This window comes from Cuculus canorus, chromosome 9, assembly GCF_017976375.1.
Source record: "Cuculus canorus isolate bCucCan1 chromosome 9, bCucCan1.pri, whole genome shotgun sequence".
Classification (NCBI taxonomy): domain Eukaryota; kingdom Metazoa; phylum Chordata; class Aves; order Cuculiformes; family Cuculidae; genus Cuculus; species Cuculus canorus.
This window is the reverse complement of record NC_071409.1, coordinates 12,271,827-12,298,722: the sequence shown is the minus strand read 5'-3', so window position 1 is coordinate 12,298,722 and position 26,896 is coordinate 12,271,827. Positions and strand designations below refer to the sequence as shown.

Genomic DNA, 26,896 nt, shown 5'->3' with positions numbered 1-26,896 from the left:
CTCTGCCTGTGAAGGGGCTCTGTATTCAGCAATAGGTGGTGGGGCAGCGATGGCAGCCCAGCCCGCCCAGCCACCACTGAGGTGCTTCTGGCTCTTTGGCTGCTCATTTCCTTTTCCACTCCTGCAGTGACACCAAAGATGTTATTGCAGGTGCCGGCCGCGGCCCCACTCTCTCTACGCTTGGTTCACCCCGCTTCTCCTGAAACCTGAGGAGGACTGAACTCATTTTACGCCATTTTATTTCAATGCTCCAAGTGTTAACGTTGTGCCAGGCATTTTTAATCCAGCTATAAACACGTGAGAGGAGGAGGGCTGCAACTTTGTTCAGTGGGGCAATTTTTTATTGATTATTTTGAGGCTTTGATGCGATCTCCTTCCAAAAGCATGAGTGGGAAGAAAGTTGTTTGAATCTGGGCTCACTTTAAACTGAATTTAAAGTTGCTTGGTGGCAACAAAGGGTCATTGCAGGATGTAGGCAAGGACCCCAAAAACTGGGGAAAGACCCTCAAGTGGAAAATACAAAATCAATATATGGTGTTTGCACTAGTTTGAGATGTTAAACCCAGGCGTGTGCATGGAACAAGGGGAAGACCTGCCTGGAAGTGGTGGTGCTGGGACTGTTCACCAGGGTGTAGGCAGAAAGCTCTGTGGTCCTGAGTCCCCATGGTGTCGGTCCTGGGGGGCTAAGAGAGCTGCTTTGCTTCTGGGAGAGAAGCAAAGTCCAGCAAGGAACTGCAGGGACAGGAGGCTTGGGAGCGGACATCTGTGCTTGAGCCAGCATACGAGGGGTGCAAGGGGGTGAGGCAGTGGCACTGGCACTGCCCAGAGGCAGCTCTGGCAGGCAGCAGCACCCATGGGCGCAGCACAGCAGAGCCTGGCAGGCAGGATGGCGCAGAGGTAGCAACATGGCGCTGCCAGAAACCCAGCAAGCCTCCACGTGTGGGGTGCCCTGAGCAGCACCTGACCTTTCTCTCTCCTGCTCCAAACCCTGCCAGCATGGCAGCAGCTGGCAGGGAGGGCAGAGGGGGTGCCCTCGGAGCCTCGGAAGCCCACCTGTACCCCAGCCAACAGTTGGGGAGGACGAAATGAAGGCTAAATAAGGACACTGACTGCTCCTGGCTGCCAGCCCAATGCTACCCCCACAAACCACCCAGTGGAAGAGGAAAATCAAACCTCAATGGGAAGAGGATGTCCAGGGCTGGGCTAAGTGCCAAAGGAGCGATGTTAACCCCTCCATGGGGTGCAGGCCAGCAGGGACTTTTCCAGGTATTTTGTCCCCAGTGTGAATTTGCCATGAGCTGTTCTCATCCTTAGGAGGGGGCGGAGGCTGCCTGTGCTCCCCCGTGAGAGGACTGGCCAGGGGACACATCTCAGGGTCAGTGAGCTGGATGGCTGCCACATGCCCAGGACAGCATCAGGGCTGCTCCCAGCTCTGCCCCACTTGGCTGCTTCCAGCCCCTGCCGAGCCCCATGGGGCAGCAGGGGGGGAGCAGGGGCTACAGATTGGAACCACATGGAAGCACATTTGCAACGAATTAGGCCGGGAGCCAGGAGCTCTTGCTTGGCCGGGTGTGCAGCCAATCTTTGGGGATTGTCAGCTCCTCCCAGGTTTCCACAGCGGATGTTCCCCGGCCAGAGCGCAGCTGGGCTCTACGCAAAGCTGCAGCCAAAGCAGCCCTGAAGGAGAGAAGCACACGCGCGGGCAGGGACCCCCGCCCACACGCACAGCTCTGCTGGTTTGAGCGTGCCTCTGTATGCTCCTGCCTCAGCTGGGGATGCTTTTGAGGGATGAGGATGCCCCAGTGCCCAGGGGAGAGAAGATGGTGCACAGGAGGGGTTATTCAGCCACTTCCCAGCCTGACAGCCATGGGGCAGGGGGACAGCTGCAATGGGTGTCATATACCCCTTCCTGCCCTTGTCTCACCAAACCTTCAAGCTGTACCCAAAGCTGGGCAACTGGGGAGCTCTGTCTCTGGCACTGGTGTGAAATCACAGCTCAGGGATACCTGAGAAAAGGGCTGACTTGAGAGGTGGGGAAGAAAATCTCCACCTGGCAGCCCTCATGGGAGGTGAGAGGGTTAAATCAGCGGTACTGAAAGTGTGCATGTCAAAGAATGACACTAAAACTCATGTGACAACCTGCCAGGAAAACTTTTCAGATCATAATTCGCATAGCATTTGTATCATGTTCCCTTCCTGTTTAAAAAGGCAATATGGAAACCGTGCAAGGGGTTATTTGCTGGTCAGGCAGTTTGCTGGTTATGCTCCCTCTCACGCACGTCCCTTTAGGAAGTGATGCCACTGTGACAGACATCATTTCTAAAAATAATACCATCCCATGCATTAGCCTCCGGTGCCATTTGTTCTAATAATTCATTCCCAATGAAAGAATAACGGCTAATGGTTAGCGATGGGTGCATACTAAGCCCCCGGCAGAGCAAGAAATTGAACTGCCTCCCCACAAACCACCCAAGTATCTTCCTTGGTGGTGTCCTACCAACGGTGGAGGACAGAAAGGGGACACTGCCTTCCTCTGCCCAGATGAGCCGTTTCAGCCCTCACAAAACCATCAGCAGTATTTCACTGATCCTGCCCCACATCTAACGGACAAATCCCAGGGGCATCCAGAGCCCCTGCACAGCCACAGAGCTGCAGCACGGGTGCTTGGCTGGATGTGGGGGGGGCCCAGCAGGGCTGTGGCTCTCTGATAAGGCTGTATCTGCTGTAAAACAGCCTCTTGTTTCGTGAATAAGGATATTTATGAAATGACAGGCTGCAGTGTTAACCTCCGGTTGGCAAACGAGCATTCCAGCAGCGCAGCAGCCAGGCTCAGCCTGTGAAAGACTTTTGCCGCAGTCCAGGCAGGGAGATGCTTGGGGAGGTCCCAGAGATCAACTGGTCCAACAGTGGGTTTCACCTCCAGCATTTTGCACAGCCCCTGCTCCCTGACACCCACACTGCCCACACCCAGCTCCTGGTGTGGAAGGACAAGGGCAGGAGCTCCCCAGGCACAGGCATCCCCAGCTGGGGAGCTGACCTTCAAGGCCCCTGCATGCTCCTGCTGACAGCCCTGCAGCAACAGCGGCCCAAACATGACTCCTCCTTGCGTTTTTGTATCACCCACATAGCACTGGCGAAGGAAGAGAGGCCACCGCTGGGGAACATCTGGGCTCCATTGCTCATTGTCTAGCAATTAATGTCAGCGCTGAAGACAGAAGGGACGTTAGATATTAAATAAACACGACCGCACTCTGCAGACCAAAACACCCCCCCTGGGGAAAGGCACACATGCACCCGCACCCACACATCCTCCCAGCACGACCTCGGTCAGGGCGCAGGACACGGGCGGCTCGCCGCACGCACGTGTGAGCACAGCCACACATGCTCCCAGGCTCCCACACAGCTTGGGTTTCACATCATCTAAGAAAAAAGCAGGGAAAAATAACAGAGTTCCTTTCCTTTTTTGTTTTCCAGCAGGCAGATTACATCTGCAAGTGCAGAAACCATTGAAAACTCTACCTCATGAAACAGGGCCATGCAGGAAAGGTGGTCAGAGCCCCCCAGCATCTGGGCTGGCCTGTACCCCAACAGCCAAGGCCGCTGCTCAGGGTCTCACCCCTGGGCTGTCACCTCTGGCAACCTGCAGGCACAGCGGTTCCTGTGGGTGAGTTCACATCACGCAGGGGGCTGGGCAGGTTGTGTCCTGCATTGAACAGCACACCCCACCCCTCCTGCTGCCCCCACAGTCCCAGCACAGCCCAGCGTGTTGTGTGGCTGATGGCAGAATCCTGTGCATCCTGCTGGCCAAACAGCAGGAATGGATAACGCTACCCTCTCTTCCACTGAGCTGGTTAAAGCATATATTTTGCCACCAACCTCAGCAGGCACCGAAAGCCTTTTCTCCTGCTTTTCTCTACTTGTGTTCAGAGGCACGGCAAGCATCAGGGTGTCCTGTCCCCTGGAGAGTGGGGAGGCTGCCTGGTCATGGCATGCAAGCAGACACATGCCTCAGTGCTGCTCCTGTGGGCTGCCGGCTCCAGGGCTGACCAAGTCGGGGCATTCATTATTTATTTCACAGGCCAGGACAGCTATTCCCTGAGGGCTTCCTTGTGCTGGGCAGAGGATGTGCAGTTGGACTGCTGGCTCAGCCCCAGCTCACAGGCCATGCTGGCTGGGTTGCCAGAGCACAGCAGAGCTCAGCGGCCTGGGTGCAGGCTGCTGCATCGGGGTGAGCTTAATTTCATGCTGCCGCATGGATGCTGCTCTGGTGTGTGTGTGTTAGAGCCACCCTGCAGCGCCGGGGCACGGCACAGGGCTGTCAGATGTTCCTGGCCTCTGCCTGCTGCTGCTGTGTTGCTGGAGCAAAGTTTCCCACGTCCCAGCATCTTCCATCAAACAGGAGGTGTTTCAGCAAGCAACATTTACCCTGCGAAAGTTTGGGGAAAAGCCAAAGAGAGAAGGCTTGTAGGTGCCCAGGCTCAGCCTGGGTGGTCTCCCATCTCTTGTGGCCTTAAACTTGTGGGTCCTAGAAAGGGCAGAAAGGAAGGGGGCAGGCAGCAAAACCGAGAGGAGCACTGCACCAGCCACGGGCATCGCAAAGGGTTTTCTGCTCCTGTGTGCGGCAAGGACTCATTAGCTCAGGGCTGGCTGAGCCTACTTTATTCTCTGGAAGCTTTTGTTCCCTTACAGAAATGTAGTCTCTCTCCCCCTTGCCCTTAGCCCCTTTTAATATTAAGGTCAATAGGTTGATGATTAAGCAGGAAAAGGGCATGAAGAATCAACCAAATTAAATCTTGTGTGCAAACAGGTGGGTGTGAAATTTCAATCAATGGCTGGTGTTAGCGGGGACCCCTGGGATCCCAATTTCCCAGGGGAAGGCTAGGCAGCCCCAGGGGGATTTGGGTACAAAAACTCCAGACATGGGAGAATAGAAAAAGGTCTTCTCAAAAACCAATATTGACAAGGTTCCTGTGTTTGCACCCTGGCTTTCCCCAGCAGCACAAAGGGAGATGATTATCCTGGGTCCTGTGGGGAGGGGATGACGGGAGCTCAAAGGTGAGCTGCCCCCCCCAGCTCCTCCGGCTCCAGCCCCTCTGCTTAATCCCCCTCTCGCTCTAGCTTTGAAGTCTCCAGAGGTCGAATATGGGATGTAAATCACGTTAGCCTCAGTGTGTGATCACAACGCCGCTGCGAGACAATGCCGTGCTTCCCCTGGCGCCTGGGCATCCCGCCGAGCCACGGACGGACGGCACTGGGCTATAAACAGCCCTGAGCTGCAGCAGAGAGTGAGGCCAAGGGTGGGCTGCAGTGGGGACACACTTCATCAGCAGGAGAGAGCCTCATGTTCTGCCATGGAGCTGAGAGCAGGAGCCACAACAGGCATCAGCACCCAGCGGCCACAGGGCTGCCGATAGCTGGAGACCTGTTCCTGGGATTAATTACGAAAGGCTGTGGCCACAGAGCAATGTAAAACACGAGCAGTTTGCTGGGGTGTTGGTAACCAGGGCTGTCCCACAGCGTTGCACATCTTGTAAGCATTAGCATCACGTCAGAGGAGCCTGCACAGAAGGACATGGGGTTTATTGGGTTGTAAACTGCGTTGTTCCCGTTACAGTAACGACATTGCTGGTGAAGAAATGTGCCTTTCTCGCATGAGGCTTGGGAACCAGGTGGGCTAGGAGGAAACTTAGCAGGGCTTGGAGACTCTGCTGTTGCTATTGGGACAATAGAGAGAGAAAGAAAGCAGTCGGGAGAAAGCAGTTGGAGGCAGCAGGGAGGTGCTGCCCAGTACTGCTGTGCCTTCCAGCCCTTTGCATTTATCTGCCCAAGCCCCAGTTTACAGGAGTTCAGCTCCCCGACTCCCCGGCACAGGGCTGCACACCCCACCCACCACCTAGGAAGCTGAGACCTAGGGTGCAAGCAATGACAGAGAGTGAGCGAATATCTGCTGGCCCCTTGGTTCTGTTTGGTGCCTTTCACTCTGCCTTGCTCCAGAACTCTTTCTGCCTCCTGCAGCACCTGGGAAGGTGTAACACATCACGTTTGTTTCCTGGCACAGAACAAAGGCAACACTGCCTAGTGGAGCAGGCCTGAGTACCAACAGCTTCCCTGTCCCATGGAAAAAATCTCCTGTGTTTAATTTTCCCTTAGCCTGGGAAAAAACCTCCAAAAAAAAGTGATGGTGGACCCAAATAATTAACCCTTTTCCTTTCTTCCCACTACTGAAAATGCATCCATTCTCTGCAGGCAGGAAGTTGAGTGTTTTAAGTTCTTTTTCACCACCTCACATTCAAACCACAGCTGATTGCCCAAGACCAGCACCAGAGCTTATCAGCCATTGCCATCCAGCTGCATACATCTGGATGTGTCCCCACCAGCCTCGCTTCAAAGGCTCCTGTTTTCTTCCAGGAGCTGCCACTTGGTTTGATGGCCCTGGGAACTTTCCCAAGCAGGTGGCTTGTGGGAAACACAAGACCTGTCACCCTCCCTGGCTGGTGACAAGTGACAGAGGGGAGACGGGTGATGCTGGAGATCTGAACCATCTGGCATTGACACGACCACAGGTACCTGCTAACAACAGCCAGGCATGGGTACCAGCCCAGCTCACCTCCCTGGGCTCCCCTTTGCTTCTCTGCAGCTGGAGGGGCTGCTCCATTACCACCTAGCATGGCAGAGCCTGAGCACAGGAACCTGACAGTCAGAAAATATCTGCTTTCAAAAGTTTTTTCCTTTCTTCTTAATTCGGAGACCAGATGATTTTTTCTTTTTTGTAACAAAAAAAAAATGTTGTTATTGTGGAAAATATCTGCTCTCCACAGAAATTCCTTTGCATTCACTGTACGCATTGTAGGCCATACCAGAAGAACATCTGATGTGCTTCCAAAACCACTGGAGCGCTTCTTTAACTATTAGAATGGAAATTTTCTTCAGGAAACAAGTTTTACCTAGTTTGCACTGATATTTTCTGTAGCAAGCAAGCAGATCTGTCCCCATGCCACCCTTCCATCTCTGGGATGTAGCATTGTAGGGGCCCCTGGCATGATAAGGCACCCAAATCTGCGGCACAAACCCTGTCTTCAACCCAAGCCTTGACCCAAGCCCCAAGGACCATGAAGTGTCAGTCACCAGCTCCTATCTGCACATCCAAGCTGGAAACACAGCTTCTCAGGGCATGATGGTATCTGTTTGAGAAACATAGATGAAAATACGTTCTTTTAGTCCTATCAACAGCTCTCTGGTGCTGTACAAGAACCGAGCGGAACACAGCAAGCCCATTAGGCTCCCAGGGTTGTGCTGGCCCAAGGGAAGTTCTGGAGGTGTCCTTTCCTGCCCTACTCTGTGAGCCACCCAATACTGCGGCATTGCTCTTCATCCCAGGATGGAAGAAATGTCTGAAAGGAAAATTTAGTGTGTAATAGCAATGTTTGACTATTAAACCTGAAGAAGTGACCAGTTTTTACCACCACATATTCTGCCTGCTATTTCATGATGTGAAGCACCAGCAGCGCCCAAGACAAACATCTAATATATATAACGTTAGCCAGTGTGGCTGTACTGCGTCAACACTAATTAAAAGTTTAGAAAGCTAAGTCAAAACCAAACACTGTCATTCAGTTTAGCATTTCCCATGATTATTCTAAAGACATGAAGAAAAAACCAAACCCAAAACTCACAAAAAACCTGCAAAATTTCACTCCCATCTTTATAGTCATCTATGATTAGCATAGACGTTATGACGGTGATGACAGGAACTCCACCTATTGGTTTTTCTGCTGTGTTCACAGCTAAAGGTAGGAAGCATCCAGGAATGGCTGCTACGGTCCCTCCACCACATCTCCATTTGGGTCTGAATCGGACAGTCCAGAACTTAAACTCTGCCCATTTCAGAAGGATCTACAACCTTTCTGGCCGGAGACTATTCCTTAATGCTGTTCCCCAGAGCAAAGCCTCCAGAGACAGTAAGGAAAACTGTCTGTTCCTTCCCATCTGAAACACACTTTGTTTACTCATCACTTCTCCTTAAGGTTCAAAACCATGGTGATTCACCTTGCACATCAGAGAGTTTGGGAGCTTGTTAGGGGACGGCTGCCTTCACCAGCAACCAGCTCAATGAGGATGCTGTGGTGCTACACAGTGCAGTCAGCCAGGCCACAGCCATATTCTGAATTTCTTTCTTTTTTACCAAGCAGTCTTCTGAGAAAACATCTGCTGTGCCCCAAGCCCGCACTGGAGCTGAAGATCAAAATAAAGGACTTTTGTCCTTTTATTAAGCATTTTAGCAAACGTGACTATTACATTCATATTATATTTCCCTGTTTTGTACAAACATGTTTAAGTCAGCACTAAGAGGATTACATTTATGGCACACCAATCTCTGCTCAAATGGGCTGACTAAAGAAACTCTTGTTAAACAGTATTTTCTCTAATGCCTGTTGCTTTTCTTCCCTGCCTTAGTGCTCAGACATCTATCCAGGCTCCCTAAATCCACCCTCCTCATAAGCTTTCAGATCAAGACTCTTCCCCCCTCCACCTCCCCCCCCCAGCACCCTTTAATACAGCTGAAGATGAACATTAGTGCTTGGTTCAACTGCACTGGAAAGGGAAAGGGCAGATTCATCAAAATCTTTATACCTCCATAGAAAAATGTAGCCTTTTGCCTTTCCTCGAGTGAATGCCTTTTCTAGAGGGTATTCATTAGGGGTTCGGTCTGTTTTTGCAGACAGCTCCACAGATGTTGACATTTTTTTTCTTCGCTGGGTTAAGATGCCTTCTATAGGCTTTCAGTCTTCATTTGTTACTTCTTTATTATCCAAGAGGGGTTTTTCTTTCTTTTTTTTTTCTTCCTTCTTCTTCTTTTTTTTTTTTTTTTCCTTTCTTCCCAAGGAGCTGACTTGGTTCTCTGAAGAGAGCAGTGGTAGTCAGGCTCATTATTATCTCGGACCCTTTTTGATTGCCCCGGCAGGCCAGCCGGGGCTGCGAGGCCATTGTGGTGGAGCAGCAGGTAGCTGTGGCACGGCGGGGTCAGCGCTCTGGCCGGCGCAGCGCCTTTGTGCGCCTGCCTCGTGCTGCTGGCTCCATTTGTCCAGTGGTGGGAAAGGTCAGGAGCACACCACCACTCTGTACCTGAGCTTTTGTCTCTGGATGCTGCCAAGAGCTGATGGAAATGATTTGTTGGAAAGAAGTTCCTGGACCTGGGGGGAAAACAGAGTGAAGGGGTGGAGGTGTGCTGGTAGGGATGGGGGTGGTGCCAGAGCTGCCTGGTCCATCAGACACAGAGCTGTTGCATGCTGACAGTGCCCACCCTTTGCATGCTGCTTGGGAAGCAACAGGCTTGATATAGTCCGCAAGGCTCAATATCATCGCTGTTACACATCAAGTTAGCTGGTTTCCAACAGCGAACTCTGCAAAAAGAGCAATTTGGTTTGGTGTGCAGGCTTAAAGCGTGAGGCAGGCAGCACCTTTCACTGACATCCTCGTGTCTGAGACCAAATGCACCATACTTCTCCCAGGACACATCAAGCTTGCCTGCAGACAGATGCCAGCCGAACATGCCATGCCGGTGACAACAGGTGTTCAAATACCTCTACCCCAGCTTCCAAAGAAAATTTACCAAGTATCTATAGATTTTTCCCCAAAAAAGATTGCTGGGACAGACACAAGGCCTGGCAGAGGCGTCGTAATTCAAGTCGTGCTTCAGGACCTGCTGCAACAGAAACCGGAGGCAAGGGCTCCAGTTTATTCACAGATGGGCTCACTGTGTCTGCCCTGCTGCTGCGAGACACGCATTATCTCAGGGAAAAGGAAAGCCTTCCTGCTCCTCCTGGGAGCCCTCTTGGCCCATTTGCACACTGCCTGGAGTCACCAGCCAGCACAAGGCTCCACAGCCACATTCCCAGTGTGAGACGGCAGCAGGGCCCTGTGGAGGTGACAGGTATCTTCATCCCACCACCCAGGAAAACTCCAGCATCCCACTGGCAGGAATTTGTCTGCAAATTTTCCACTATTGAAAGGTGCGAGGAGTCTGAAAGGATTGCTTGATCCACCTGGAGGGTCACAGTTGGGTTTCATATGCCTTATCTACACTGGTGCCTGGGGACAGGGCAGGATCTGGCCCAGAACAACACTGACCCAAAAGCACTTTCCTTGGGGCTGGATGCCCCACTGCCCCCTGTACAGGGATCAGTCCCCTTTCGGTGCAGCACTTCATCTCAGCAAATGCCCAGCACAACCACGGGCCAAAAGCAGCTTCTCTGTGAAAGCAGAGCAATGGCATCCCTCCCTGCGCCTGCCCTTTCTCACTCTTGTGGGTTTGTTTGCATTGGCCATTGTTCCCTGAGTGTGCCACAAGCTTGGTGGCACTGGCTGGCTGGCACTCCCAGGCACCGACCGGCACCAGGGATGTGAAGGAACCCCAGGCATGGGATCCGGAGCAGCCTTCACATGACCATGCGTGCGCTGAGGTTTATAATCCAGAAAATCTAGGCTCTGAAGGGCTCTATCTGACAGGGCAGGAGGCGTGCCGCCTGCCCAGAGCCACTTTTATGCCATTGTGCCTTTTCAGAACTGCATTAAAGCAGCCAAAGAAGGGGGATTTTTAATGGTTACAGGGGAACAAAGCAGGAACATTCGGCCCAACTTCATTACAGAATCATCTGAAATGCTTGAGGAACGATTCCCACTAATTATCATAAATAGCTGAAAAAAATCTTTCCCTCCCAAAGCAGGTTCCAGCTGCCCCTCTGTGCTTTCTCACCTTCACTTCCAATAGCCTGACCCTGCCCCCGCGCAAAGGGGAGACCCCATCTCCGGTCCCCCCGCCCCACGCTCTAAAGAAATACTAACAGGCAGCAGATTAACAGCACTTGTTTGCACCTTAAACAAACAGGCAACTTCCGTCCTTCCAACTGTCCCACTGCCCAGGGAAGGATGTTTCAGCTGTTTTTCCTTGCCACCCTGCCCAAATCCCTGATAAAAGTATGGGTGGCACAAGGTGTGAAGCAGGCAGACTGGAGATGGGTTCCAGTCCCACATCCCCTTGTGCCCCATCACCCATGCCTGGATATCCTCTTGCTGCCCCAGCCACCATGAGGGAGATTGGGTCCTTGCCCCAGCAGGACGTGTCCAGAGCCCTTTTGCAGGAGGGCTGGGACAAGCCAAGACCAAAGCAAATGAAATAATGTCCTAGTTCAGCTCCTGCCTCATGCATCTCACAGGGCTTCTCAGCAAGGAACAGCCTGGTGCAGCTGGACATGTGTCGTGAGTGAGTGTGGAGAGGGATGCTACAGGTGAAAGATGAGGAGGGAGAGACAGACTGTCCAAAGGACACATGGAGGAGTGATGCTGGGGTTCAAAACCATCACCAGCACAAGAAGGCACAACAGCAACACTGAGCAAAGTCTGCCAGCCTACTCTCAGCTCTGCTGATCTCAATAGGGGTTGGATGAGTGCTGGACATGCCTGTCCAGCCAGTTCTTACACTGATCCCAGCAGCTGTAGCTGTAGCCAGGGAGCTGCTCCAGCTTGGGTCCTCACCCTGCAGGTCTCGTTTCTCCTGTCCTAATCCTCCAGGCAGCACTGCCAGCACCTCTCCACTCCCATGAGACCTGGTGCCAAACCAGCTCCTTCTCACCCTACCCGCAGCACCCAGATTAGCCAGACCCAGCCACACATCCCACTGGGGCGGGCAGTCGTGAGAGACATGGTAGCTCAAACCACAGCAGCAGCTGGTGAGACACCGCTCCTGGCACAGCTCCTGCACGTGTTTGGGGCCAGGGCATGAGACAGGCATCCAGGGAGGAAGCTGCGGCAGCACAGATGAGGGCTGGGGTAGGTCTTCAGCAGTAAACCAGAAGAGGGACTGGCTTGCCAGAAGCCTGGGCTTGCTCACCACCCAGGTTATTGTGCAAATAACCCCATGCAGGTGTTCACTCCCTGCCTTCCTGCTAGCCACAAGAAAGGAGTGTCACTTGCGAGCACTCTTTCTGCACTCCAGGGGCAGAATGGGGACTGGAGGCAGGTGGCAGGGAGAGGTCACTGCACTCACAGTGCCTTGGGCTCCCAGCAGGGATGATGGGCAGCAGGATTACTGGTCAGTACCTCAACATGAGTGACAGGATTGTGGGAAATTTGCCTCATCCATACAGGGCAGGAAGAAAGCCAGCAGGTGGCTGTAAACCTCCCAGGCTGTGCTACAGACCCCCAGTCCCAGCGCTGCTCAAGGACTTGCATGCAGCATGCCCCTTCTCTGCTTCTAACTGGTTGTCGCCTAAGGCTAACTACAGGGACCTCTGGCAGTCACAGCAACTGGGAAGAGGTTTACAGTGTCACGAGTATTCTGGAGACACCACACAGGGGTGCTTACTTTTTTTTTTCCCAGTGCAAGAAGCAAGGGCATCCCATGCAAGGATCAGTGAGCAAGAGCAGAGCAAAAGGAGGTGCTGCCTCATTCAGTGCATGAGCAATCCAAAGCACTCCTCCCCACACCGTGCTGCAGCTGCTAAAATCTTAACTGAGTTCAGTGGAACCAGAGGAATTCATGGATTAAGAAATCATCAAGTGCTACTCAGTGCAATTGCTGTCATGAAAAGGGCTGCCTGGGCTGCCCGCAGCACAGCGAGGAGGGTGCACCGGGGGCTGTGCCCTCCCTGGGCACCCAGCCTGGCCACGTACCTCCCTGCTGGGAGGAAGGCCTCTGCTCACCATCACAGTGAAATGCAGCCCCAAAGCAGCAAACCTGGATACACCTCACCAGTGCGGATCCCCCATGCCCTGTCCCATCGTCGTGTGCTCCCTGGCTGCTCTTGTTCAGCGATCAGGAAACTCAAACACGTTTCCCCATGGGCTGCCCAGGCACATCACCCCCAGTACACCCTACATCCCACCTGCCTTTCAACACCTTCCATCTCAGGGGGCACTGGAGCAAGAGGAGGTAAACAAGGAAGGCTGTTAATTCCTCCCAGCCCAGCTCAGCCATAGTCCTCCAAGGTCAGTGCCACGACAACAGAGGGAGCCGACTTCTGCTTGTGAGCCAGCTGCACCAGCCTGGCCCCAGAAACATGGGCGGCTGTATTTTCATTGCAAATCAGAAATCAATCATAACAGGAAATTCCATGCTGAGGACACCCTGGCTGTTACTATTTTACAGCACTCAGAGGTGTTCTGGGCCCTTAGAAAGATGTGGCTCTTTCAGGGTATTATGGGGCAAATTAGTTTTAAAGGCAGCTGTAGGAATGTTGGCCATTTGGTTTCTGGAGTGCCATGGGTGCAGGTGGAGGCTGCAGGGCTGTGCAGGGCTTTGGGATACACTACTGCCCTGCACAGCGGGAATCAGCACACTCAGAGCGAACACCTCTAGTCTGACCCCTTCTTTATTAATAACAAGTAATTAATATGGGAGCGGACGTGCCTTGTGTCTCCGAAGACCTTTTAAGATGTGATTATGTTGTGCTAATCTCACCCCAAAGTACTTCCCTGTTTAGACTGTGCTGGGCCATTAAATATCTGAAAAGCCAGCGGAGACCCCGCCTCACCACCCTGGGAAGGGCTGGGGTCTGTTCCCCAGCAGCCGGGCCCCGCTTTCAAACCCTCTAAATCAAGTATTAAGTTGAGCCCATCTGGACTGCCAGAAAAAACACTCCCTCCCCTCATCTGTATCTCATTACCTGCAGTGCCAGCTCCGGAGCCGCTCGTTCCATCCCACCCAGATGTGCCGTCCTGCATTCGCCTCCTGCATTTCACAGCCATCAGCAGGACTTCAAGGAGCAGTCCAAGGGCCTCTAACACTGCACAGGCTCTTAGAAAAGACATATATCCAAGTGCCTAATGCATAGCTGCAGGCACATACCCTAATGCAAAGCCCTCTCGCCCTCCCTTGATCTTGCACCAGACAGGGGAACTGAGGCACTCGGGGCTCCCCAGCTGGGAGGTTTCTGAGCTGCTTCCTTATGGTTCTTTGCCCAGCACATGTCCAGACTATTAATTTTCAGGAACCCCCAAACACAGAAGAGATACCTCCCAAAGAAAGGAAGCCCCTAAGTCCCACACCTGGGAAAAGGCACCCAAAGGTAGGGCAGGATGGAGCAGGTGCCAGAGGCAAAGGTGAGGAGTTGAAAGCAGAAATCTGCAATCCTTTAGTAACCGGGCTGGTTAAATTTAGAAGCAGCTCACCTGGTGTAGGGTGAAGTCAGCACTGAGCCGAGAGCAAAATAAGGTACCCAAAGACTCAAACAGAGGAACAACCTCGATGTTCGTTGGCTCAAAATTCTCCTGGGCTAGAGCTTTCCAGTGAAACTTTCACTGCTTACAGAAAACCTGCAAAACTACTCACTTTTGTTTAAGTTCGGCACTTCCCTGGGGCTCATGGCAGCCCAGGACTACAGACGTGAAGGTGCACATCAAACCAGCATTTATGAGAAGAGCTACTTTCTTCCTCACGAGCTTACAAAGAGCTAGTGCCGAAACCTGCAGCAGTATCAGGTGAAGTTATAAGAACCGTGCGGCTGTCTGTGCTCCAACATTATTACTCTTCCAGAGACGCCAGGGCAGGTAGCATGGCAAAGAAGTTTTGGAGGCATGAGATCTGAGAGAGGGAAGAAAAGCATGTCTACTTTTTCAATATGTCACTGCCTACATAAGGGTGTGCAACCCTGGTCCTACACCAGTTCCTGATAGCTGGCACCGCCAGGGGACCCCACAGTCCAGCAAGCAGCTGACTACAGCAGGTCACATCGAGAAAAGTCGTGGGATGAAAATACTTCTCTTATCAGTCCTTCAGTGCACAGCAGAGATGCAGGGAAGACTTTAATATCACTGGGGAGTAAACAGAAAAAGAGAGCGTAGGAGGTCAGTGTGTTACGATGGATGTATTGGCACTGATGCATCCCATAACACAAGGTGGGGAAGAAATTGGGGCACAGGACAGGTAGTCTTGGGATGCCCTTTCACAAGGGCTGCTTGCACCCTCCAGGTACCTGTCATGGATGGAGAGGAGATGCAGGTACCTGCTATGGATGGAGGGGAGATGCAGGTACCCACCATGGATGGAGAGGAGACGCAGGGAGGCGCCCCGACCAGACCCTACCGCCCTGCGAGCAGGAGCGCGTTGTGCCCGAGGTCCCGCAGGGTCCCCAGCCGGCCGGCTGCTGTCCATGGCATTTCTGTGCGGTGCCTCCAGAGCCACTGGTCGCCCTCTCTGCTCTCGATGTCTCAGGGCAGGCTGTGGCAGCCACTGCCTGTGTCGGGATGCCATCTAGTGTCGCTTGACAGAAGGGTCCATCAGGCAGTGACACCGTGCACAGGCTCCCCACATCTCCAGGGGCCAGCTGCGAGGCACCCCAAACCAGCATGGGGACTGGGACACTCACCCCTGGGGTACTGCATCCCACTGATGCTGGTCCTCACCCCATGTCCTAGGCACCCCATGGCGTCAGACCACCAAGGAGGATGATGGGCATTGCCCAGGTCATGCAGGGGCAAAAATGCTCAAAGAGGTGCCCGAGCTTGCTCAGAGGACCTTGAGGTAGCTAAAGCTTGCAGACTCAGAACCTCACTGGCAGCATGGGGTGGCCCTGGCGGTGGGTGGCTTGGTGAAGGAGGAGGGTGAACATCCCCCATAGCAGCATGCAGCCCACCTGCAGTACCAGCGTGGTCAGACCCAGGACCAGGGACACCTGGCAATGCCACGGGCTGGACCGCAGGGCAAAGCCCCAGGTGTGGTGGCCCCTGGGGGACAGGGGTGGGGAGGCTGGCCAGGGACTCGTATGGTCTCGCGGCGGGGGGACAGGAGACATCGGAAGTGGGATGATGCCTAAAGGAGTGGAAGAGTGTTGGGAGGTAATGGGAGTGGACTGGGTACCAGCTTTGGACAGGCCCCATGCAGTGGCACGATCCCACTCCCCACCTGGCACAGGAGAACGGTGAGATGGGGAGTGTGAGGCCAGTGGGAACACACCTGGCACAGCAGCCCTGTAGGGTGGCCAGAGTGCCCTGAGGGGAGTTGAGACAAGGGAGATGCTGGGTGTCCTCCATGGGACAGCACCTGGCATCTCTGTGGGAGACAGATGAGCATGAGGCACTCGTCTGGTGGTGGCTGCCAGCATGCTGATTGGCACTGGTGTGGTGGCAGAGGCTAGAGTGAACAGTGCAGGATCTGGGCTGGTGGCTCCAGGAAGCTGTAGGCATGTGATGGCTGGAGTTGCATGCAAGCTGAAGGTCTCCTGTGGCACAGCTGGTGGTGGTGTGGTGATGGAGGTCTTTGACAGCACAGTTGATGATAGAGTGATGATGGAGCTCTCAGGCAGCATGGTCCATGATGATGTGTTGATGGAAGCCTTGGGCAGCACACTTGATGATGGGGTGGTGATGGAGGTCTTGGGTAACACTGCTGTTAATGAGGTGCTGATGGAGGCCTCAGGCTGCACAATTGGTGATGGTGTGTTGATGAAGGTTTTGGGCAGCATAGATGGTGATGAGGTGGCAATGGAGGCCTTTGGAGGTATTGCTAATGATGGAGCAGTGACTAAGGCCTCCATTGGCATAGTTGGCAATGATAGCATGGTTGGTACTGAGGTGGACAAGGCTGCAGGTAACAGAAAGGTTGACGCCCTTTGTGATGATGTGGAGGTGAATGGCAGAGATAAGTTAAAAGAAGTTGAAAGAGGAGGAGTAGCTGGGCAAATTAAGTGTTTGTTCCTCAGTGATGTCACTGCCTGCCCTGCCAGGTGGGGTGGGTTGTTGCACAACACTTGGGTGGACAATTTAACCTTCTCACTGTTGCCTAGAACCCAGCTGTGCAGGTAACAGAGGTTGCGGTCACATCTCCATGGATTTCCACTCAAATACACTGAGCTGAGCATCTTCATGGGATCCAGGAGCCCTTGGGGGACACTCTCCAGGTGGTTCTTCCGAAGACTGAGGGTTTTCAGATTTGGGAGAGAAGTAAAGACCCCATCATCCAGAACAGAGAGCCGATTTGCATTTAGCTGGAGGTCTGAGAGCTTGCTGAGGCCAGTGAAGGCTCCTTTTGGCAGGTCTGCTAGCTGGTTGTGGGACAAGATGAGTTTGGCAAGAGATGTGAGGTTGACAAAGATGCCATCTGGAAGTGTGGCCAAACTGTTTCTGCTCAGATCCAGCTCCTGCAGGTGTGGCATGGTGTCAAAAAGGCAGCAAGGGAGCTCCATAATATCATTTGAATCTAGAGTCAGCAGCTTCAATTTGTTTAAACCAAAAAAGCCATGGAGAGGGAGAGCCCCAATGAAGTTGTTGTCTAAGAGGAGTTTCTCCAGGTGAGGCAGGTTTCTCAGGAACGTGGGTGGCAGTGCTTTGAGCCTGTTCCTCTGGAGGCTGAGCTCCAGCAGCCCTGCCTGACCATCTAGCAGCCCCTCTGGAAGGTCCTGCAGCTCATTCTCATACAACCGGAGGACTTGCAGGTGAGGAAGTTTGCTAAAGGCATGCCCAGGAAGAGCTGTGATCCTGTTTCTAGCCAGGTCCAAAAATGTTAGATTGATGAGGGAATCAAAAATACCTTCTGGAAGAGAAGGGATTGCATTGATGTACAGGGAGAGCTCTCTCAAATTCCCCAGTCCATCAAACAAGCCTTTGGGGATGTGCCTGATGTGGCTGTCTCTCAGCTCCAGCCTCTGCAAGCTTGGGAGGTTTTGAAAAGTGCCCACACCTAATTCTTCTAATGAGGCACCAGAGATCTCCAAATCCTTCAGCTTCTCCAAATTATCAAAGGCTCCAGGTTCAACTGTCTTGATCTTGTTGCCAATAAACAAAATCTTGATCAGATTGGGCATGTACCTGAAGGCACCTTTCCTGATAACAGTGATACTGGTTTGCATGAAGATCATCTCAGAAATGAAGGGCTTTGTGATCTCTGGGATCTCTTTGATGTCATTTTCTGTCCCTCTGTAGACCTCCTGGTAGTCTTTGGGCATTTCATATGGATCTTCACCCAGGATTTCATCTTGGCATTTATGGGGATGGAAGGAGAGGAAGAAAAGGAAAAGGAAATGCTGGTACATTGTCCTGAAAAAAAAAAAGGTTTAAAAAATTAATTCGGAAGAACAAAAAAAATCTCTGTCCACAGCTCATGAACTGCAGCACCACGCTTTGTTCAGCTCTCAGGATCCTTCTGTTCACATATCATAACTCCTTTTAGGAGAGACTGGACAGGCCAACGTATGCTGCATTCACAAGAGTTTGCTGTCATTGTTACCGAGGGACAGAGAGGAAGGGAGCGGGAGCCAGCTCATGGCTTGGCACTGGGAGACGCTCTAGGAGGTGCAAGGGCTGGACGGTCTGTTCTCTGTCTGTCTTTCTTCCACTTTTGAGCTGTAGGTTTGGCATTTCTTTGGGTGAAGAAAGCAAAGTGCTGCTGCCCATTAGTGCTGCCCTGGTGGGTCCAGTTACTCAGCAGGGCAATTGTCCATTCATGCAACAACAGAAGCAATCAACCCTGTGCTCACTAATGAGAGATCAGCAAGGGTCCCAGGAGCCAGCCAAGACCAGATGACTTTGTTTATTCAGAATTTCCATGCTGTGCTGGATGGACTTGCTATTTCATTTCTGCTTCCCTCTGTTCAGCAGGGTTATTTAAAACATTGATTCTAAGCATCTCCTATTTGGGATTCTTGCTGATCACATCATATTTTGGCCTTGGTTATACAGCTTTGTCAGATGGAAATGGTTGACTTCATAAGCAGCAGCCAAGCTTTAGGATGGGGTTCATTAAAAGACTATACAATGTCTACTGATTTACTGTTTAATACATATAACATGGAATGGTTTGGATTGGAAGCAACCTTTAAAGGTCATTCAGTTCAACTCCTGTGCAGCAAGCAGGGACATCTTCAACTCGATCAGATCACTCAGAGCCCCATTCAGCCTGATCTTGAATGTTTCCAGGGATGGGACTTCTACCATCTCTCTGAGTAACCTGTTCAGAGATTCACCACCCTCATTGTAAAAAAATTCTTCCTTATATCTAGTCTAAATCTATGTTCTTTTAGTTTAAAACCATTACCTCCTATCCTATTGCAACAGGCCCTGCTAAAATGTTTGTCCCAACTTTCTTGCAGGCCCATTTTAAGTACTGAAAGGCCGCAATAAGGTCTCCCCAGAGCCTTCTCTTCTCCAGGCTGAACAACCCCAACTCTCTCAGCCTGTCCTGATAGGAGAGGTGCTCCAGCCCTCTGATCATTTTTGTGACCTTCCTCTGGACTCACTCCAGCAGATCCATGTCTTTCCTGTGCTGAGGCTTCCAAAGCTCAAACCTCTAACACACGTAACAGTTAGAGCTGTGGCCAGCAGTTAGGAGGTGAAGTCACTGACACACACCTACCAGCAGCCACATAAAGCCCACCATTTCCACTGAGCCATCTGGAGATACCTATCTAAAACATTAGCTGGGATTTAATGGCCTTAACAACATGCCAGGATGGTAGTTTTCAGCTTGTGATTCACAGAACTGGGTGGAAGCAGGGTAAAGGGCTATGGCTGGCTTCTTGAGTGTCCATCAAGGCTGACAGGCATCTTGGGTGGACTACAGGGAGGAAGTGAGATCATGCAGGGAAAAAATCAGGAGGGCTAAGGCCCAACTAGAAATCAAACTCGCTAGGTCTGTGAAAGATAGTAAAAAATCTTTCTACAAATACATTAACAAGAAAAGGAGGACTAGGGAGAATATTCAGTCCCTATTGGATGCAGAAGGAATAACAGTGACAAGGAATGAGGACAAGGCTGAGGTACTTAATGCCTTCTTTGCCTCAGTCTTTAATAGTAAGGGAAGTTGTTCCCCCTGTGTACAAACCCAGGAGTTAGAGGAGCAGAATGAGGCTCCCATGATCCAAGCGGAGGTGGTTAGAGACTTGCTTGCCCAGCAAGACACCCACAAGTCTATGGGGCCGGATGAGATCCACCAAAGAGTATTGAAGGAGCTGGCAGACGTCCTTTCCAATCCCCTTTCCGTCATCTTCCAGCAGTCCTGGCTGACTGGTGAAGTTCCACTAGACTGGAGCCTGGCTGATGTTGTGCCCATCTACAAGAAGGATTTCAGGGAGGATCCAGAGAATTACAGGCCTGTCAGTCTGACCTCAGTGCAGGGGAAAGTCATGGAACAGGTGATCTTGAGTGCTGTCATGAAGCACATGCAAGAGAACCGGGTGATCAGGCCCAGTCAACACAGGTTCACAAAAGGCAGGTCTTGCCAAACTAACCTGGATTGCCTTCTATGACAAAGTGACTCGACTACTGGATGGGGGAAGGGCTGTGGATGTAGTCTTCTTGGACTTCAGTAAAGCCTTTGACACAGTTTCTCACAGCATTCTGCTTCAGAAACTGTCTGCCTCTGGCCTGGACAGGCGCACACTCTCCTGGGTTGAAAACTGATTGGATGGCCCGGCCCAGAGAGTGGTGCTAAATGGAGTTAACTCCAGCTGGAGGCCGGTCAGAAGTGGGGTTCACCAGGGCTCCGTACTGAGTCCAGCCCCGTTCAATGTCTTTATCAATGACCTGGATGACGGCATTGTGTGCATCCCTTAGCAAGTTTGTGGATGACACTAAGCTGGGTGGAAGTGTGGATCTGCTGGAGGGTAGGGAGGCTCTGCAAGGGGATCTTAACAGGCTGGACCGCTGGGCTGAGCCCAATGGCACGAGGTTTAACAAGGCCAAATGCTGGATCCTGCACTTGGAGCACAACAACCTTATGCAGTGCTCCAGACTAGGAGAAGAGTGGCTGGAGAGCTGCACGGAGAAGGACCTGGGGGTAATGGTTGACAGCCGACTGAACATGAGCCAGCAGTGTGCCCAGGTGGCCAAGAAGGTCAACGGTGTCTTGGCTTGTATCAGAAACAGCGTGACCAGCAGGTCCAGGGGTTATTCTCCCTCTGTACTTCACACTGGTGAGACCGCACCTTTAGTGCTGTGTTCAGTTCTGGGCCCCTCACCACAAGAAGGATGTTGAGGCTCTGGAGCGTATCCAGAGAAAAGCTGGTGAGGGGGCTGGAGAACAAGTCTTATGAAGAGCAGCTGAGAGAGCTGGGGTTGTTTAGCCTGGAGAAGAGAATGCTGAGGGGAGACCTTATTGCTCTTTACAACTACCTGAAAGGAGGTTGTGGAGAGGAGGGAGCTGACCTCTTCTCCCAAGTGACAGGGGACAGGACAATGGGGAATGGCCTCAAGGTGCACCAGGGGACGTTCAGGCTGGACATCAGGAAAAATTTTTTTTTTTGTCATTGGGCACTGGCAGAGGCTGCTCAGGGAGGGGATTGAGTCACCTTCCCTGGAGGTGTTTAAGGGACGGGTGGATGAGGTGCTGAGGGGCATGGTTTAGGGATTGTTAGGAATGGTTGGACTCGATGATCCAGTGGGTCCTAGTGATTCTATGATTCTATGAAATGATCAACAGCTCCCCAGAGCCATCCCTCCTGGCACATTTTAGAGAGTAAAAAAAGTAATTTGCATCACTTACTTGCTTGAGCACTTGCAAACAAGTCCAGCTGCTGGAGCGAGACACACCACAAGAGAAAGCGAGGGCACTGGCAGAGGTCCCATCACCTGGCCAGCTCTTTATCCACAGCGCAGGCACAGGACTTGCTTTTGCGCAAGGTCAGAGCACAAGTCTGCGCAGGGAGATAAGGGACAGCCAGCGAGTGGGCAACGGAGCTGTGCCCCCATCCTGGGAGGCCACTGCAGAAACCCCTCAGAGGACACAGGCACGTACTCCCTAGGCCTTATCTGCTGGTGGCACTTGACTGGTCACAACCAGGGAACCTGAAGTTGTCCAGGCCAGCCTGTTTTGTAGCCAATGATCTCTTCAGTCCCGTATCTCCACCAGCATAACCCACCAGCTTCACAGGCGGCAACTCCACCAACATAACAGAAAGGAGATATCCTATTTAAAGCTTTTCCTATTAAAAATATCCAGCTGTTTCCTTCCTCAGGAATTGACTCATGTAGCTAAAGGTGCCTCTCTAAAGCCATTTGTTTAAGCTTGTAACAAGGATGACATCTGTGGCTGGACAGAAACACTGAAACTCAGGCTCTGGGCTCAGGCCCACAGCTCCTCGGCTGTAGGGCTGGGGCTGAGCATTGCGCTCACCTCCACTCTAGCACAAACCAAAGACCACAGTGACACCCAGGGCTCCTGGCTGGTATAGGAAGACATGGGAAGAAGCGGGAAGAAATGTCCTATTTGATTCAAAGACTTAAAATGACAAAGCATGCGTTGTTTCCCACCAGATAATTGCATTTCTTCTTCATTTTCACCCTCTCTTACTAAGGTTCTGCTTGTGCTCCTGTGTTTTCCTGGCAAATTAAAAAACACTCCAAGCTATTGCACATTTTCAACAGTCTTTCCCAGCTTCAATGTCAATTCCTTATGTGTTCAGGTCCCCTCTTAGTAACCTCTGAGGTTGCTTCAGAGGCTGCAGGTTGGCAGGAGCCAAGTGCACAAGGGGATGGAGGTTGCAGCAGGAGTGACACCAGCCTACCCAGGCCATGGACCATGCAGTGTGGCAGCTGTGCCAGGGTTTATGAAGCTGTTACTAGCCCCAGCATCCCTGGTCCAGGCTTGGAGCTGCATCTCCTGGGCGATGGCCACAGAAAGGTGGCAGTCTCCTACGCACAGAGGCAGCAGGCTGGCTGTGCAGGATCACACCTAGGGTTGCAGCATTGCCCAACTGCCTCCCAGGAGCATGGGGCTGGCACTCCAGGGTATGGCTGGTATTGCAGCCCACTGCCAGGGCAGGTCAGGCTAACAGAACATAGAGCCTCTGCTTTGCTCCTGGCCTTCTGAGCAGGCATGAGTGGGGAAGAGGCTGGCAGAGGCCTACAGCCTGGCAGCAAAACCTGAACAGCCCCAGGCAAGGACCCCAGCTCCCCTGCGGCGCTGGGCAGGGCCAGGAAGGCTGGCTCAGAGGAGGGTGACCAGGCGCAGGCAGGGCTCTCCCAGCTCTGCCTGGCCCAGCAGCCAGAAGATGGTGCAGGAACACCGCACCACAACCTCTGGCGTGGGGAGGAGGGCTCTGCTGTCTGGCAGCAGCTTGCTGGGTGTGGGCCCTGCACACATTCACAAGTGCATGCATGCATGCACACACACACACATGCACAAACAGGTGTTCCCTCAGGGGAGCACATACCTCACCTGCTGCTGGGCAGGCAGCACTGCTGGAACTTCGTGACCCATCTCTATGGCTCCTGAGGGCTCAGGGTGGGGGCTGCAGGCCAAGTCCTGCCAGGGAGGGTGGAGGACTTGCTGGTGCACAGCCCTGGGCTGGAGCCCGCCCTGCAGCCAGGCAGCACGTGCACCTCACTGGGCAATTGGCAGCAGTCGCTCATGCCTCCCTCAGACACCCCACATCTAACCCATGTCCTGAGGGTTAGTGCCGGGCTGCAGCTGTGTCTCTGCACTGCAGAGGAGAGTGGGAAGAGAAGTGGGACTCGAGAGCTGCAGCGGGTGGGGGTGACCATGCCAGAGAGCAGCACCTACTCACCATCAGGCACCTGCACACATGGGAGACCACACACAGCCCCAGGCCAGTCCCCACTGGAGCACAGCAACCTTCTCTTCCTCTCTGTACCATCGGAACTATTTGCACAGAAATAATATATACATTTTAATGATATTCAAAATACACAGGAAACATATAGCTGGGAGAATAAATACCACCAGGACAGGTCTTGTGGAGAGCTTGGAGATAGCTGGTTACCATGGCTGGGGTAGCAGAACAAGATGAGGTGTTGTTCCCAGAGGTGATTCAAAGGTGGCCAAAGGAGAGCAGAAGTGGATGCCTGCCCAGGCCCTAGGGCGCAGCAGGGAGGCCTGGCAATGTGGCGTCATCTGCGCTTTGTGCTGTGACAAGGATGCTGACATGCAGTGTGCCACAGTTGGAGCGCAGCATCCAGGTGCCCTGGTACACTGGCCCTGGCCTCGCTGTTGGCCCAGAAAGAGGAGGAGGGAGGCGAAGACTGAGCTGCTGGCAGCTCACGGCATCACAGGCCATGCTTATAGTGCCCTCGGGGTTGCTGTAAGTGCACTGCCCTGGAGCATTTCCCTCTGGCATCCCATTCCAGCCGTCCTCCAGGGGAACACCAGGCATCCCTGGGCACTCGAGCTGCCGCTGGGTGACCTCCACTAGAGGCCGTTCCTGGAGGGCAGCTGGGCTGGCACAGAAGGCTTGTGCGTGGGTGAGGGGCTCCGCGAATCGCTGGAGCCAGCCCAGGAGGTAGGAGAGGTGGCAGTCACAGGCCCAGGGGTTGTTGGTCAGCCCCAAGCGTGCCAGCTCCTCATTGTCATCAAAGAGCCCTGGGGGCAAGCGAGCCAGGAGGTTGTGGTCCAGTGCCAGAGCAGTGAGGAGGGGCAGCCCAGACAGCAGCCCGGCTGGCAGGCTGGAGAGGTTGTTGTGGCTCAGCTGCAGTGCTGTGAGCTCCACCAACCCCTGGAAAACCCCAGTGGGGAGATGGACCATGGCGTTGTGAGAGAGCACCAGGGTTTGCAGCACCGACAGGTTGGAGAAGAGTCCCAGGGGCAGTGTCTCCAACTGATTGCGGGCCAGTGAGAGGTGGAGAAGGTTAGGGGTGCTGGCAAGGAGGGCAGCGGGCAGGGTGGCCAGGCGGTTGCCCTCCAGGCTGAGGAAGGTGAGGTTGGGGAGACCAGCAAAGATGTCGGGGGCCAGGCTGCCCAGGGCATTGTGCTGCAGCTGCAGCCGTCGCAGTTCCCCCAGCCCAGTGAAGGCACCAGCCGGCAGCTCCTTCAGCCGGTTACCATCCAGGTGGAGCTCGGCCAGCTGGGCCAGTGCCCCAAAAGCACCAGGGGGCACCTGCTCCAGCAGGTTGTCGCTGAGCTTGAGGAGGCGGAGGGTGGCAAGAGGGGTCAGCAGCCCTGCTGGCAGCTCAGCCAGGAAGTTCTGTGACAGGTCCAGGGTCTGGAGGTGCCGGAGTGGGTGGAAAATGCCAGTGGGCAGTGCCTCAATCTTGTTCCCTGGCAAGCGCAGGTCCTTCAGGCGGCAGGCAGGGGTGAAGAGCCCCGGCTGCAGGGAGCGGATGTTGTTGGAACGCAGGGTGAGTTTGCTGAGGCTGAGCAGCCCCACCAGCATCCCTGGACTGACCACTGGCAAAGGGTTGCCTGACACCTCCAGCTCAGCGAGACTGGGAAGCCCCTGAAAGGCGCCAGCCTCCAGCTCCTGGATTTTGTTGTTGAGGAAGACCAGCTTGGTGAGGGTGGTGCTGGAGCCCAGGGCTCCACTGCGAATGGTGCTCAGGGCTGTCTCCACGAAGAAGAGCTGGGTGGCATTCCCTGGCAGGCCCGCTGGGATCTCCCGCATCCTCTCCTCTGAGCAGAAGACTTTGGAGGTGTCGTAGCACTGGCAGGTAGGGGGACAAGGCTGGGGCAGCCCTCCCACTAGCAGGGACCCCAGACCCAGCAACGTGTAGACCACCAGCCTGCACTGAAAAAGAAGCCAAGCCTCATCCTTTGCCTTGGCTGGGCAGAAATGTGCATCCATAGTCAGGTACTGCTAAGGAAGTTGCTTTTGCAGCTAGAAACTCCAGGGAATAAGCCTGGGGGCACTGCCAGCATGAGCAGCTGCCCCGGCCATAGGGCATCCCTCCAGCCCCGGTCTCCTGCACCACCCAGTACTCCCCTTGCAAGAAGGAGCACTTCTCTCCCAGATCTCTCTCCGCCTGCCTCAGGTAGTGGGTTGAGGCTCTTCCCCTGTCTCCCAGCCCTGCTCCAGCCCTCCCTGTGACAGCGAGTGTGGAGCCACCCTTGGTGACAGCCCCCACATCCTGCAGAGCAGCAGCTGAAGTGGGAGCTGTGGGGTCCCACAGCCTCACAAGATACTTTCATGGGCACGGGCACAGCCACCACGGCAGGGGCATGTGCGAAGCACGGGGATGTGCTGCACATGCTGGGTGACAGGGATGATGCTGCAGGGTTGCTCTGAACTCAGTGACAAAAGGACTTCACTTGTTAGATATCTAACTGTCCACCAAGTACTTCTTTCTCTGTAAGCAACCAGAGCAGCATGAAACCTGCCTGAAAGATATGTAGCTCGAAAAAATGCCTTTCCCCAGCCCACTAGAGGCACTTTTTGACCACCTTGGCAAAGTGGTGGCTTCCAGACCTTACTCGGGACACATGCCAGTGATGCAAGGTGATGGGGGATGCTGCCTACCCCATAGTCATGCCCCCCTGCAGACACTCTGCACAAGTGGAGGTACCCTGGATTTAAATCAGTGCTCGAAAGCAGCATTGGGCTTGGCTTTTTCTTTCCACCATCTCCTTGTTTTCATGCAGAGCTAACAGTGAGTCCCACCTGTCCCAGCTCTCCTCAGACCACCCGAGCACCGCAGCCACCACTTACCAACCATGGCATCGTGGGGACCACCACCAAGCTTGCTGCAGGTTTGCAGGGACGCCGATCACCGAGACTGGACAATGTTTTCTGAGGCAGTTGGGAGGCCAGCCAACATGCTGTTCCTGCTGGGGCGGAGCTGCCCCTCACTGCTTATCGGCAACAACAACTCGTGTCCTTGGAGCACTTCAAAAAATAGCTTGACCCCAGAGAGAGCAGAGGTGAGGCCAGAGGCAGCCAACAGTGAGCATCTTGGCAGTGAAGCAGTGTCATAGTCCTGGATGTTCACTGGCCCAGAGACAGCAACAGGGTCCTGTTGTCACAGGTGGCACCAGTCCCACATCGAGGTCAGCACACTTGCTTGCAGCAGCCCCCCTTGGGCCCCCCTGGACTTTGTTAAATCTCAGTGGAGAACAGGGTTAGCAAACACCCGTTGCAAGAGAGGGGACCAGACACAGCTTAGCAAGGTAAAGCAATGCCACAGGGAGGGGACCACCTTGGGACTACCATGTTGAGGTGTGCCTGGTGCTTTGCAGTCTGGA

General features: G+C 53.4%; 2 protein-coding genes across 7 annotated transcripts; both read right to left on the bottom strand.

Annotated features, from left to right (window-relative positions):
- Positions 1 to 9,020: 9,020 nt before the first annotated feature.
- Positions 9,021 to 23,577, bottom strand: LOC104063457 (carboxypeptidase N subunit 2-like). Of its 6 annotated transcripts, none has more exons than XR_008451329.1 (3): positions 21,470 to 22,370; positions 13,662 to 18,027; positions 9,021 to 9,191 (listed from the first exon to the last, which is right to left on the bottom strand). XR_008451329.1 is itself a non-coding variant. In XM_054075056.1 (3 exons), exons 2-3 carry the CDS (start codon positions 21,550 to 21,552, stop codon positions 15,537 to 15,539), a joined length of 2,574 nt encoding a protein of 857 aa, XP_053931031.1. In that variant the 5' UTR covers positions 21,553 to 23,408; positions 23,493 to 23,577; the 3' UTR covers positions 12,421 to 15,536. The 6 variants fall into 6 exon arrangements, 5 of the variants coding, with proteins under 5 accessions (XP_053931031.1, XP_053931033.1, XP_053931034.1 ...); XM_054075056.1 differs by lacking the exon at positions 9,021 to 9,191 and adding an exon at positions 23,493 to 23,577 and having other exon boundaries at positions 12,421 to 18,027; positions 21,470 to 23,408; XM_054075058.1 differs by lacking the exon at positions 9,021 to 9,191 and adding an exon at positions 23,493 to 23,507 and having other exon boundaries at positions 12,421 to 18,027; positions 21,470 to 23,230.
- A 63-nt stretch (positions 23,578 to 23,640) lies between these two features.
- Positions 23,641 to 26,765, bottom strand: CPN2 (carboxypeptidase N subunit 2). The gene is made up of 2 exons (XM_009565631.2): positions 26,364 to 26,765; positions 23,641 to 25,445 (listed from the first exon to the last, which is right to left on the bottom strand). Exons 1-2 carry the CDS (start codon positions 26,373 to 26,375, stop codon positions 23,802 to 23,804), a joined length of 1,656 nt encoding a protein of 551 aa, XP_009563926.2. The 5' UTR covers positions 26,376 to 26,765; the 3' UTR covers positions 23,641 to 23,801.
- Positions 26,766 to 26,896: the final 131 nt, after the last annotated feature.